At 37.3% G+C, this 15,373-nt stretch overlaps 1 protein-coding gene across 3 annotated transcripts in view; it reads left to right on the top strand.

The window, feature by feature from the left end:
* Positions 1–15,090, top strand: part of cpeb2 (cytoplasmic polyadenylation element binding protein 2) — a 33,324-nt gene extending 18,234 nt beyond the window's left edge. For 2 of the 3 annotated variants that reach the window (XM_082145102.1, XM_082145103.1), the window contains 6 exons: positions 4,394–4,567; positions 5,978–6,067; positions 6,293–6,411; positions 7,650–7,764; positions 7,885–8,066; positions 10,283–15,090. In XM_082145102.1, the coding sequence (XP_082001228.1) occupies positions 4,394–4,567; positions 5,978–6,067; positions 6,293–6,411; positions 7,650–7,764; positions 7,885–8,066; positions 10,283–10,510 (908 nt within the window). In that variant the 3' untranslated portion in view covers positions 10,511–15,090. Of the gene's footprint in view, positions 1–3,964; positions 3,989–4,393; positions 4,568–5,977; positions 6,068–6,292; positions 6,412–7,649; positions 7,765–7,884; positions 8,067–10,282 lie in introns of all 3 variants that reach the window. The other variant, XM_082145101.1, reaches the window with a different exon arrangement.
* Positions 15,091–15,373: the final 283 nt, after the last annotated feature.

Consider the following 15,373-nt stretch of genomic DNA (forward strand, 5'->3'; position numbering starts at 1 on the left):
GATCACAGTCTCTGAAGCCTCGCAAAATTGTGGTTTGCTCTCTTGTGATGCCATATTTCAGAAACAGCTGTTGCTTTCTTTTTTGGATAATTGGATCATCGTAGATTATACTCTAAAAATAACTGTGATTGTAGCCAAAAGGCTTCGTTTTGTTTGCTTTGTGTGTCTTTAATCAGTGGTGTTTACCAAGACAAGCATCACTATTACTATGGCACATATTTAGGGTTAGTAATCTGAACTAACTCCTAACCAGAAGCATTACACATACGATATTGGTCTAATGGACCCCCCACAGATTTACACTGATGGATTGACCTGAGCCATATCTATCCATTTGGGAATGGAGTCAGAATTGGTCCAGTCTTCGACATATAAAAAATTTTTTGATTTACAAATCCTTTTTGAACTACTGTACATTCATGTGGTTTGAAATCCTATTCAAATCACATTTCTGGAAATCTGTTTCCCGTGTTTCATGTGACATTTTACACTCCATGTAAATCGTAAACGTCAGACGCTGTGATAGGAAACATGCCGAAAGTCATGTTGTTGCAAAGTGCCGGACAAGCAGAAAATGACAATATAACGGAGAAGTGTTTTTCTGTCAAAATCAAAATGTCACCTAAATACGTAACGGCCAAAGGCGATAATTAAAAATATCAACTGATATATCGACCTTGGCAATGTATCATTTGACCACTACACTATAAAAAGTTGTGCTAACTTAATTAATTAAGTTAACTAAACTAATTCGCTCCAATTAAAGTCAACTTAAATACTTTTATTCATCTGAGTTACAGGTAGTGTTTTGAACTTAAAAATTCCTGTCATGGTAACTAAAAAAAACAAAAACAAGTTGAGCCAACTTGAAAAAATAAGGCAACATTTCACACTCAACTTTTAAAGTTAGCTCAACTAATTCGCTCCAATTAAAGTCAACTTAAATACTTTTATTCATCTAATCAGTAACAGTTAGTCTTTTGAACTTAATTTTTTTTTGTCAAGGCAACTACAGAATGTTTTGCATTTAGCAATGCTAGCAGCTACAATCCTTGTTTTTTCATCATGTTTTGATATTGAAAGCTAACTTCATGACATGAACATTATTTGCCTCTTAAAACTACACTGTTAAAAAATATATATTTTCTTGATTTGTTATAACAACTTTTATATTTTGCCAAACTTAGATAATGGCATAATATTTGGAGTTTCTATTTATTAAAACTCCAAAAATCACAACATTGTTCAATGTTAAATTTGTTTGTTCAGATAACTCAATTTGGTTTTGGACAAAAACTTGAAAATCTAAGTAAGGTCAACAAAATAACTTTTCTTAGTCAGCCACCTACACAGCAACACACTGAAAAGAACACTTAACACTTATCTTGTCCACTTTCCGCTGCTCGCGTGACATATTAAGCTAATGTCCGTGTACACTCTTAAACAATAAATGATGTTCGAATTATACGACACAACTAGGTTTCACCTTGTAAACATATATACACAAAAGAAGAGTACGAGGTTCGAGATCATTATTCAAAATGCCTTCTGTCATTTCTTCCCTTGATAATTATTATATTATTTATATAATGTACTGGACATACACATAGGTTACAAATAGATAAAAGTTCGGTTCCATCGATGGTTCCATATAGAACCTTTTAACATCCATGGAAACTTTCCAGTGCACAAAAGGTTCTAGTGGAAAAAGGTTCTTTAGATTCCTATTCTTCGCTCTAAGAACTGTTCACTTACAGGTTATTTTGGGAACCAAAAATTGTTCTTCTATTGCATCGCTGCAAAAAACTCTTTTTGTAACTTTTATTTTTAAGAGTGCACAGTCGGCGTGCAGACAGATTTTCACGTCTGACGATTTTCAACAGCGCAATTCAACAATTCACGTGGTTTGTCAGTTTAAAAAGAGAGGTCCTCTATAGACTGTGTCCATCTGCACTCACTGTCAATGGAGTGCACTTTGAAAGGCTTGAACACTTAGGCTATTTTATATCAAAGTCAGGTGTAGAAAAAAATATTTGGGGCAAAAAGGGGTAATGGGACTGGGCATGTTCATAGCCCTCTGCACCACAGCTCTGACAGACTTATATGTGCGGTTGAACTGGTTTTGCGGCTAGTTTGGGTCACATGAGTGAGAAGGACGTGTGCTAGTATAGATCACATGATTACTAAGAGCAGTCACTAATGTTAGTCAGTTGATCCACTGGAACATGTGCTGTCTGTCATGTGATTATATGGAGTGACACAGTGGGAAGAGGTTTTCTGGAATATTGTGCTTTGAGGAATGACAGCAGTGAGGCTTCATTCTTGTATCTTCACTTGGTATAAAAAAAAAAAGCACTCCTCTTAAGAGAAACTATCACAGTTGAAATATTGAGCACATCCTTTACATTGAACCTTCAGTCATCTGAAAAGACCAGTTTACTTACCAGTTTTACTTTATTTACCAGTTTAGCTAGGGGTGGGTGGTGTAACCGGTTAAACAGTCGTGATTGGTGAGAAATACAGTAAGCCGCAGTTCTGTCTCGTGAGAATTCACAACTATTTTATGTTTCGGCAAATTCATATGAATTTGTTTGACTTCATTCGTATATTTTCAGAAGGTTAGGTTTAGGGCTTGAGGTTGATGCTAACTTGTTTTTAATACAATACATACGGTTTTCTATAAATCACATTTTACGAATTTGGAGTAAAATCAGCTGGCGCCTAAATGGTCAAATACACTCAAACATTGGTCAAAATGCTTGTCTTGGCAAGAATACACATCTTTATCGTTAACAGCCGATGTGTGTCAGTATATTGGATCGGGTCATTAGCTCTTAAAGTGACAGTGGCCCAATAGAAAAAAATTTACTTTGTAACTTTAATTTTTAGTTTAATACAGTGAAGACTATGCAGTGTTTTATTTTACTTTCAATTACTTGATTCAACTTCTGTAGTATTTCTTACCTGAAGGTGTGTTCACACGTGGCATGTTTGGTTGGATTAAAACATTAGTGCGGTTCATTTGAATAAGTGTGAACGCTGCCATCTGAACCCTGGTGTCTCCAAACAAGAGGACCGAGACGCTGAAATTATGAGACTCGATCCACATACAAACGAACTCTGGTTCGGTTCGACTGAAATATGAACTCAACACTGACCAAAGACGCACCAAAAACAGGACATGATGTCACCAGATGAGACCCTAAAATGCTCCAGCATACCAGTTTTTTTTCTCTTCATAGTCGTGATGTTTCCCATCACAGTTCAGTGCAGGATCAGAACCGGGTCTCCTCACAGCAGATCTTCATTTGTGTGACGGAGGGATTCCTGACGCTGTTTTGTCTCATTTAACCGTTTTATAAGCTCTTCACGAGTTCTCAGCTGATCAAAATACCATCATTTGTAGCTACACACATACAACAAGCGCATTTAGCCCAGAATACAGCGTTGTTTCGATGTTCGGTAAGTTCCGTGACGAAATATACGTCATAAAAGCCGACCAATCAGGTTGTGAACATATAGTATCCCTGTGCCTTTAGGTTTGGTATCTTTAGGTTCAGTGTTAAAATGGCAATGCGGACAAGGACTACATTTTTTTTTTTTTTTTTTGTCAGGATCAAGCAAACCGAACTACAAGTGTGAACACACCCTAACATTAATTAGGCTAGTATTAGTTTTTGCTGTGGTATTAAAATTGGTTTCGTCTCTTGACATGTTACTGGTGTCAAAAAGCTTGGTGTCTTAACAGCCTTATTTCCAGCAAAAAAAATTATGATATCATGATAAATATCGTTGTATATGAGATTTTGAGCACATCGCCCGTCCCTTTAGGTCTAGCCATGATGACCCGGCCGCTGTACTGAACATTTCATCAATAAACCTTTCTCTGTATTTACACAGTCATGAAGTTAAGCGTTCAGTCAGCTGTTTCATAGTGCTCTGTGTTGTTTCTGTCCACATGCAGCCAGGAGCTATGGGAGACGACGAGGTAAAATCAACTCTGTTCATTACGCTATCTGTGTTAGCATGGCAACATTTGATGTGTCTGTGTACGGTGTATATGTGTGTACGCTGTGACATCTTCATTGACCACTAGAAATAACTTGATCAGTTTATCGGTGTAATCAAGTGTGAACCGGGTTCAGATTGATCTGATCTCTCAAACCACATCTAGAGTTAGTGAGAGACAAATGTGCTACGATAAACGAGTTTGTGTCCTATTGCACCTTAGACACGAATAACCACTTACTAACATGCTGTATATTGATTTGACACTTTGTTTTGACACTTTCCCGTGTCAGAAGATGCCGTTTGAGATGCATAATGCTGATCAGATCACCCAAGATGGATGTTGATACCATGGGTGTCTCACCTGTCATTCACTCTTTAACAGGACGCTCCTCCCTCTTCCCCATTGACGACGGTCTCCTGGACGACGGCCATGGCAACCAGGGTGTCCCGGGGGTCCTGGGGTCTCCTCACTGTTACCCCCATCAGAACGGGGAGCGCATCGAGAGGTTCTCCCGCAAGGTGTTTGTGGGCGGCCTGCCCCCGGACATCGACGAAGGTTCGGCAACTGTCACGCTTGCATTCATGGGAGATATTTGTAACGTACTCGCATGTAATTGTATGTGATGTTTAAAATGCCACGTCAAATTTTTAAAAATCAACAATATTATATTTTAAACATTTTAATTAGTTAATTAATGTATTTAATTTAATTTAATTTAATTTAATTTAATTTAATTTAATTTAATTTAATTTAATTTAATTTAATTTAATTTAATTCAGTCTAGAGGTTTTTGAAAGTATTTTATACTTGTACACCAATTTGTATGGCAGTCCAATTAATAAAAAAAAAATATATTACAATCATTAATTCTAAAATGATATTATATTATATTTATATTAAATAATTTATAATAATGGATTCTGAAAATGTTATTTTATTATATTATAATAATAATATGGTTATATGATATTTCACTCCGTTTAGATGTTTTTGAAGGCAGCTCTGTTTGGCAGTCCAAATAATTGGATTAATTAAAACAAATTTTATAATAATTATAAAATTATATTCTATTCTATTACAGAATTAATAGAATGTGTTATAATGGATTCAAAAAAATATTTTATTTTATAATATTACATTTCCGTTATATTATTAATTAATTAATTATTATAGAATTTATAATAATGGATTCAAAATGTTTTATTTTATAATATTACATTTCTCTTATATTATATATTCTTTATTATTATAGAATTTACAATAATGGATTATTAAAAATGTATTTAATGTTTTTATGTAATAAAAACTCTCTGCCTGGTAGTCCAATTAATTGGATTAATTAAAACAATTTAATATAATAACTAATTCTAAAATGTATTATATTATATTATATTATATTATATTATATTTATTATATTATATTATATTATATTATATTATATTATATTATATTATATTATATTATATTATATTATATTAACTCTTAATTAATGTTTTAGAAAGCAGGAACCTCTTCACTCCTCGTCAGCTGTTCTTACACTCTCTGGTTTCGTCTTCTTGACTATCGAGCTCTGATCCAGTCTTTCGGATGTACAAAAGACTTTGCAAACCTGTTTCAGTCTTGCCCTGACGCCACTGAAGTCTTTCTGACATCTCTCTGGTGGCAGATTACTCGATAACAGCACTGAGACACATAACACCCAAAGCAGATCAGCAAACAAAATGGCTGCCGCTGATGAGAAATGTTGATTTACTGTCAGTCTGAAGAGAATTTGACCTGATTCAAATACTGATCCCTCACCTTGCAGATATAGTGATCAGGGCCACACCGAAACATAATACAAAAGACTTTTTTGATTCTCCTCTACTCGTGCAGATTAAAATCATTATGTTTCCTGTATGCAAAAGTTTCTGCAACCGTTCCCGCAGCTCTCTCTGATTCTCAGTTTCTCATCTTTCACACAGATGAAATCACAAGCAGTTTTCGGCGCTTTGGTCACCTGGTTGTTGATTGGCCACACAAAGCAGAGAGCAAGTCTTACTTCCCTCCTAAAGGTACGTCTAGAAAAATCACCGCAAATCCAGGATCTGCATGTACTTACTGCACTGTGATTATTAATGTTAATAATACTGTTAACAGTTATTACTGTCACTGTTATTACTGTGATTATTACACTTGTAAATTAACAGTAAACTCTGAGACATCAAAACCCTGCTATACTTAATCAAATTCGCCATCCTTTGATTGACGGATGGACTGTGTGGTGGGCTTTTGTCTAGGTTACGCCTTCCTCCTGTTTCAAGAGGAGAGCTCAGTGCAGGCCCTGATCGAAGCCTGTCTGGAGGAGGACGGCAAACTCTACCTGTGTGTGTCCAGCCCCACCATCAAAGACAAGCCTGTGAGTCCACATACTGGGCCCTATGTTAAGGATCTAAGCTCATGGTCTAAAGTGCACGGTGCAAGTGCACTTAGGTCGGTCCGAATCCACTTTTGCTAGTTTGACGATGGGGAAAATGGTTGGCGCTCCCGGTGCACGGTCTAAAAGGGTTGTCCCTATTCTCTTAATGATTAATGGTTGTGTTTTGGCCGTAATGTGCAATAAACCAATCAGAGTCTCATCTCCCATTCCCTTTAAAAGCCAGTTGTGCTCGCGCCATGGCGGATTTGTATGTGAACACTCCAATTGATCCCAAACCTCTTAAAAGCGAACCGAACTGAGACCATCTCGGGAGGTTGTCTGAGTACGGCCCGCTTTCAGCTGACACTGAACTAGATCCAAAAAGCAACAGTATGAACACAAAGAGGTCTGAGACCACATTCCTACTTAAGTGGACCAAAAAAGGATCAGAGTCCTCTTTCAGGGACAGTGTGAACGTAAAGAGAACTTCAGTTCTTCAGAACAGAGAATAAACACACGCCATTGGGTTTTAAAGAAGTGTTTTTTGTTGCTTTGGAACAGCTCTGATCTTGAATATGCTCTGACTGTGAAATAGAAGTACACTTCAGCATACTTGTTACAGAAATAATATATTTAAGTGCGAACTGAATGTAATGTCTATTAAATTCATGCAGCTGAGTGTTTTTTGATCCACTTAAGTAGGACTTTAGAACATCTTTAAATGTAATTTCATAATTACTTCTATTGAAGTATAGTTAAAGTGTACTGCTAAATGTACTGAAAAGCATTTATGGTGAACGAAGATATACTTTAATGTAATTTCTATTGTGTGTTATGTATTTAAATATATTACACATTTTTAATAATAAATTAGCAATTTAGTTCACTTAAAATATATAAATGTTAAATGTAATACTAAATAACTTGTTAATATTATAATGTTAGTCAACACATCAAAACAAGCGTACTTCTTTAAAGCACGACAAAAGATTATTAAAACATAATGATTTTAAAATGCATTTTAAAGTAACACTTTTAATTTGGCATTATTGTGAAGTGCATTTAAGTGTGTTAAGAAACAGTCGTGAAAGTGTACTCTATTTAAGTGCACTTATTTTAATTAATATTACATAATCTGTCTTAAGTGTACAGTTTTAAAGTACACTACAAGTGCAAACTTCTTCTTCGCGGTGTGTCTGTGTTTGACATGCACGATCTGTGTGTGGTGTTTGTTTCAGGTCCAGATTCGTCCGTGGAACCTGAGTGACAGTGATTTTGTGATGGACGGATCTCAGCCGCTGGACCCTCGCAAAACCATCTTTGTGGGAGGAGTGCCACGTCCACTGAGAGCTGGTACACCCAACCTGTGCCAATAATCACAATTTATTTCAAACAAAGTGACATTCAAATCATGTTCTCCATCTATATATTGTTTTTATGTGTTTTCTTTGTGTGTGTGTGTGTGCTCTGCAGTGGAGCTGGCCATGATCATGGACCGCTTGTATGGTGGCGTGTGTTACGCGGGCATCGACACGGATCCCGAGCTGAAGTACCCAAAGGGGGCGGGGCGTGTGGCCTTCTCCAATCAGCAGAGCTACATCGCTGCCATCAGCGCCCGATTCGTCCAGCTGCAGCACGGAGACATCGACAAACGGGTAACCACATGCCACTTACGCCATTCTTTGAGACTAGCTACATCCAGAATAGCACACTTACACTTGCTATTTCAGTAGTGTATAGTATTCATTCTGTGCTTTAATTTTCTGTATACATAGAACACCCAAGTGCTAGATTTGGCAAAGGGTGCATTATAACCAGTGCTTGAAGTGGGGGGAAAAAGGTGCCGGTACTCTCTTGCATTGGCAAATAATCTACAAATAAACATTTGAGATTTCTACAGTGAAAAACAAAACTTGATGGTAAAAAAAGATATTGCTGGAACAACAACAATTTATTGTTATTTATTAACAACATAAATGCAAGTCGTGTGTGTGTGTGTGTGTGTGTGTGTGTGTGTGTGTGTGTGTGTGTGAGAGAGAGAGAGAAAACGGAACTCCTCCAAGTCTGCAAGTCCAAAAAATACATTTATGGTGAGATTATTATATTTTCATGTCATTCTGTGTCCATTTTGACCACGAACCATGTGCTGTCACTTTAATTCAGTGCGTGCAGCACAGCAGAAATAGACTCGGTGCGGAAACGATCGTTGCACTGCTGTATACGCACCGCTCCTGGAACGCATTGCCGGACCGGATAAAAATACGCACTGCAAACAGAGTATATGTGAAACGGGCGTGACACTGACGCTTTTTCTGTCAGTGGTAGAGTACCGGCTACATGCGAGAAGAAGCGGTACGCAAGAAAAAGTGCAGGTACGCTTAAGAGTAAAATGCAGAAGTGCCGGTACTCCGTACCGGTGAGTCCCCACTTCGAGCACTGATTATAACAAAGAACAACAAATACTGTACACCACAGTGCAATATGTATTTATTCTTGTTCTTCTATTACATTGAACATATGTGAAAAAGAAGTGCACTTCAGCTTATTTTTACAACAGTACTTGTTACAGAAATAATATACTTAAGTGCGAACTGAATGTAATGTTTTTTTTTTTTGACACAATAAATGAAAATGCATTATAATTTAATTTCATATTAAATACAGTTTAGAGCTTATTTTGACCCATAATCAGGACTTCAGTCCTTTATATGTAATTTATGTTTGAAATATGGTTAAAGTGAACTGCTGAATGTACTGACCAGTATTTATGGTTAACTAAAATATACTTTAATGTCATTTCTATTGAAACTTGTATGTCATGTTTTTGTAGTTACACATTTGGAATCAATTTAGTAAATTTTTCAAATAAATTAAATTTAAATGTAATATCAAATAACACACTACAGGTAAAATTATAATCAAGTACTTTACATTATGCTTTAGTATGTTAGTCAGCACATCAAAGTAAATGTATTTCTTTAAAGCACGACAAAATATTATTAAAACGACTATTTAACATGTACTTAATTTGACATTATAATGTGCACAAAAGTTTACTTTAGTGTGTTAAAGTCCGTCTGTAGTTGTATTTGTAATTGTATCCATTAAAACTCCTCTTTGATCACCAAAATTACATAAAAAAAAAATCTTCATGCCTTAAAATATCTTGAATGTAACTCGACACCCTTGCCTCATTTAGTATGTGTGGTTCTATGAATATGCAAATGAGCCCCGCCTCCACTCACTCACTCAGCTCAGAGATCCACTGGTTGACGATCACACGTTGATCTGATTGGTTACAAGGTAGTTTGTGACGTCAGAAACACCAGAGATTTCGAGATTGTCTTTGGTTCACTGCAGTTTTAAGGAGAAAATACTCAGCAATGCTGTCGACTTATGAATTTACACATGGTTTGTCTTAAAGCATATAAAAAAAAACCCACATAGACATATAATCAAAATTAAAAGCTGGAGTTTCACCACAGGGAGACTTTAAAAAAACATAGTAATGAAAGTGTATTCGATATCATTATTCTGCAACTTTTAAGATTTGAAGCACACTACAAATGCACAATCGATACAATTAAGAGCACTTCATTTTCACAAGGCATTGCATTGTGGTATACAGCATTAACTACATGTAATCATATTTTTAGAAATCATAATACCCTATTTCCTCAAAGTATTACAACATTTGAATGATGTACTGATCTTGAGTAATTCAAGGCTATAAACGTATCATTATTTCACCCGTCACATTATAGTCCACAGACTAACTATATCACAGCACTGTTTATTGATGACTACATCAGCTGTTGCACTTTATCAGAGGAGAAATCAACCGTGTTTTTCTTGTTTGTGCGTCCCACAGGTGGAGGTGAAGCCGTACGTGCTGGACGACCAGCTGTGTGACGAGTGCCAGGGAGCGCGCTGCGGAGGGAAGTTCGCCCCGTTCTTCTGCGCCAACGTCACCTGCCTTCAGTATTACTGCGAGTTCTGCTGGGCGAACATACACTCCCGCGCCGGACGCGAGTTTCACAAGCCGCTGGTCAAAGAGGGGGCCGACCGTCCCCGCCAGATCCACTTCCGCTGGAACTAAAGACGGGAGTTCCTGGAGAGCCGGGAACGGCAGCATGCAAGACGAAGCGGAAACATCGCGTCTGCTACGGGGAGAAAAAAAAAAAGATGCTTAGTTTGACCCCCCGAACCCAAGCTGTCAGTAGAGTAATTAACCGTATACAGTATATAGAGAATATATATATATGTCTATAAATATATAAATATATCTTTATCTTTTGTAGCAGCCAGAAACACTACAAGCCTCAGTTTATTTCACCAAACCACTTCTTTCTCCTCCCTCCCTCCCTGCACATCTCAGGCTCGGAACAGAGTTTTTTTGTGGTACCTTCGTGTTTTTTAAAAAGGAGATTAAGAAAAAAAAAAAGAGATTGATTTTTTGTAGTTTTTTCAAATTATTTTTATATGTGAGATTTAAAAAAAAAAAGTAGAAACGAGAATGTTTTTCGCTTGGGGGGGCAGCCTGTCCGTTCTGTTCATTCGTTCTGTCCGTCGCGTGTCAGTCTGCTGCTAAATCCCCCCCTAGTGGGCAAAGTGCGCAATTGTCTCTTGATGACGTAATCTCTAAATGCCTGCCCTGGATCTCGAACCAAAGGTAGCAAAACGCGCGGCCTGAAAACGAGACGTTTGCCGCCGGATACAAAAAAAGGAGTAATATTTCCCCCCTCCCCATTGTTTTCACTCCAATGTGCTCTTAGCAGGAATAGGAATGATTCAATAATGAATTACTGAGACTTTCCATTTTCCACTGGCAAAAAAAAAAAAAAAGAAGAAAAGACAATACCTCAGAATATTAATCTGGCTTGTTGTTGCTCTACTCTTGCAATTTAATCACAAGCTATAGAAGAAGCTTTGCTGCTATATAGGATGTAACGAATAGATAGTGTCGGTGTTCTATGAGATGCCATTGTGACATCACTGGCGATGTCACACACAGAAATGCAGTCCGTTCCCTCTCGCACGACGTGGCCGATCGGCGCCATGAAAACACAGAATGTGAAATCTTTCGTGCATGTTTGTGGCTGTACATCATTTGCATGCAGTGTAAAGGTTACCAGCACATATAAGAAAGAAAAAAAAAAGATGCATATTAACGATAAACAGAGGAATTTATGTAGCATGAGGTGGAAAAAAAAAAGGTCAGACTCTTAGATAATCAATACTAATAACGAAAGGAAAAAAAAAACAGTGTAAAATTCTTCGTAAACCTTTGCATGCGTTGTTGTGATGATTCCTTTACGAACTTATTACGAGAGAACTGACGTTAGTTTTTAGAGTAGTGAGTTCTGCCATTTTGTAACTCGATAATTAGTCAAGAGACGGTGTGCTGTCCTGTGGTTTTCGTGTCTTGTCTTCGTGCAGTGTGAGTCTAGTTATGAATTGAGGTTTCAGTTCGATTTAAACTCTATGATCTAGAGGATCGACATTTAACCTTTGCCCTTCCTGAACACCCCTGAATTCCACCCCTCGTATTACAGTAGTCGCTGGAGCGCAGGACAAGAGCTTTTTTCTGTGGTAGCTCTGACGTAGTTGGTAGGAACTGGCGAAGGAATTGTACCAGTGGTCGTTCGTTGTCTGTGTGTGGGCGGAGCCTATCTCCGCGTTTCCTAGTTTATTCTCTGGACAAAAAGTATGGAAGCTTGTTTCCGCTACAGAGTAAAATAGGTAATTGCGACTTGTTATCTCACAAATCTGTCCTTTTTTTCTCGCGCACTTGTGAGTTTACATCTTGCAATTCTGACTTTTTTTCTCTGAATTGCGCGACATAAACTGGCAATTGCGAGATATAAAGTCGAAATTTACTAGGATACTCCCAAGACGGACATTTTGAATTTTTTTCCCGGTGAAATTGTCCGTTCAAGCGCAAGAAGATGCGAAAGAGAGCTTAATTCAGTATTCACGTGGCTTTCTGGGAGCGTGCTTCGGATGTGCAGTTAGCGCAGACAAAACTTCTCACACAGTGTGCGCGAGTTATCTTTCATGTCTTCTTGCACTTGAATGTTTAAATTAGCTAGGCTAACGACACAGCACTGGTCCGATTGACGGTGACTGTTCTGACAACGAGCCCTGCATGTGCGCTCTCTTTCTCTCACGGTGAGCACTAGAGGGCGCTCTTAGCCAAGCCACGGTGCACCGAGCAGAAAGTATATTTCGTTTTTTTACGCGTACGCAGTCGAACACACAGCCTAGCTACTTCTTTTGACTCATACACATACACAGGCATTCGACGCATGCAGTTTTGCGCAATCTCTCATGCTAGAGTTTCAACCCATGTAAATATCTTTGTATTCTTTCATGCTAGAGCTGTACAAATGAGGGTACTTTCTAACTCTTGGCACGATCTCTGTCTATGTAGCTGTCATTGTCGCTGTAGCTAGCGCTCGTTCCGGTCTGTTTTGTTTATGCAGTTTTTCTTCCACTACCTTGTGAATCGACGCCCCCAGGGCACCGTTGCCACCGGATAAACTAATTACTGCAAACATAAAATTCCAAGAATTGCAAGATATAAAGTCGGAATTGCAAGAAATAAAGTCGGAATTGCAAGATAGAGTCGCAATTGCAAAAAATTAAGTCAGAATTGTGAGATAAGTCGTCGCAATTATCTTTTAAATAGTTTATTACGTGGCGGAAAAAGCTTCCATACAAAAGCTATCGGTTAGAAGAACAGACGTGGAGAAAAGAGAGGAGAGAGACGTTACGGCGATTATATTTGTGTAGCGGAGCCGTTTTGATTTTGAGAGCGATCGGGTGATTCTCTGCGTTCGATCGGATCAGTCTTGTGGACAATCTCTGCAGAAGCAGTGGACCGGCCGTCCGTTTGGTACTGTACTGTTCTTTCTGTACTGTTCTTTCTGTCGTTCTTTTTTTGCACTCTATATATCCTTGTGTTGGCGGGTTTGGTGAAGAATTCAGTGCCCTCGTCGTACTGTCGTGTATGTGATTTTAACCTTTCAAGTGTCAACAGTGTGTTTTATTTATTGCGTATATATGTGTATATTTATTTGTTGCCGTGTCCCAGACTCTGGAGGACACGTGATGCACTACCTTTTTCGATTTCTCTCCTCTCCTTTCTCCTCCGAGAGAACCAATCCCTCTTTCCCTGACGTTTGGAGTCGAACGCAAAACAGTCTTTATTTTATTTTGAATCACGTCACTTTTTGTTTTGTTTTGGATATGTGTGTGTGTGTGTACTATTTCATTCTAGAAGAATTGCGACCTATTATAAGTCTATTGGATAATTTAAATATCTTTATTTTTGCATAGTAACTTATTTGATGTATTGTGTAAAACGCTGGACCCAGGTTATGGTCATCCGCTCTGAGTGAGTAGCGAAGGTGTTTCTGGGAACTTAAACCCGCAAGTCCTTTTTCCGTGTTCAACACTGTTGCTTCGTACGTGAATGTGTGGGTTTTCGTTGTTGTCGTTTTGAAAAATCATATTTATTTGACTATTTTTGTAGACAGATAACTATTTGATTTAAATTGTATTTTTCTATTTCTGTAGACCTCTGACTGTCACTTGATTTGCCCACGTATTTATGGTTACGTTCACACGCAAAAGGCTGTTTCTTGAATCATCATCATCATCCGTGCAGTTGTGTATGTGTATGTGTGTGTGTGTGTGTGTGTGTGTGTGTGTGTGTGTGTGTGTGTGTGTGTGTGTGTGTGTGTGTGTGTATGAATCTATTTATGTATTATTGCTTAGCACACATGGATTTGATTACTATTTAAGTTGGTGGTGTAGTTTATTTGAAGGAAGGAAGCATTGAGGGTTCTACTATGTTCATGGAAAACACTTGAGACTCTCCCTGGTTAGATGGAGGGGTATCAGCCCTCCCCTCACTGATACTCAGAAACTTGAATATAACACATTTTGAAAGGCTTACTAACCTCGAATCTGTGTTGTGACGTGCAATACTGTTTCTAATGTTTGTATAAAAAAAAGTGAGAATTGCAGTGTATACCTTTTTAAATGCAGATTTATTTTTTTCATTGCATATTTTGCAAATTTCTGATTCACAGTGTCATTTTTTACTGTCAGAAAAGATGAAACCCCTTTTTTTCATTGCAACTATTTTTAAATCCAGATATCTTTGTACTGATGTAAATGATTGTAGTTATTTTGGATAGTGTTTTGCTAACAAAAGGAGAAACTTTTTCATGCATATTTCTATTTCTTTTTTGTTTGTTGGTTTGTTTTTGTTTCTTGTTTTTTTATTTTACTCTAATAGTAGCGAAATATTTGGGATAATTTTTCATATTATATGTCATTAATATTATTTTGTATTTTTATGTGGAAAGATATGAATATATAATTTTATGATGCTAACTGCTAAGATATTATTTCAATTTGGATTATTTTTAAAGCTAAAATCTTTGTAATAATGTTAATGTTCTAGTTTCTAAATCAAGTTTGTGTATAGATTCACACAAGTGGTTTATGAAGTGTTCAGACTGTAATTATTACTGAATGGCTCTTTGATATGCAAACTGAATATCATGTTGTTCCTTATTTTTTGATTTGTTTTGTATTTAAATGGGGTGTTGATTACAATCTTTTTCTTTGATTTCCTGAATAAAGACCCATTCTGTTCAGACACAAGCCACGTCTCAGATGCATTCTTTGGCTGAAATATTTGTGGTTTGTTCTGGTTTTTGCCATGTTGTTTGACATTTAGGAAGAAATATGGCAGTGGTTGTGATCATTGTACAAAGCACTTTTTATAAAGTCGTTTTGTAAAGATTTCCACACGCAGCTCACCAGAGGAATTGATTCGCGAGCCCTCAGGCGCCCCCTGGAGGACAAAACACTGTATCCAACCAGGAAGATTCTTTTGTTTTTGTTTTTAACAATGGTAAATTCATTCATTAAATATATATATATC

This window comes from Leuciscus leuciscus (genome assembly GCF_965113295.1).
Source record: "Leuciscus leuciscus genome assembly, chromosome: 18".
In the NCBI taxonomy this organism is placed as follows: Eukaryota; Metazoa; Chordata; class Actinopteri; order Cypriniformes; family Leuciscidae; genus Leuciscus; species Leuciscus leuciscus.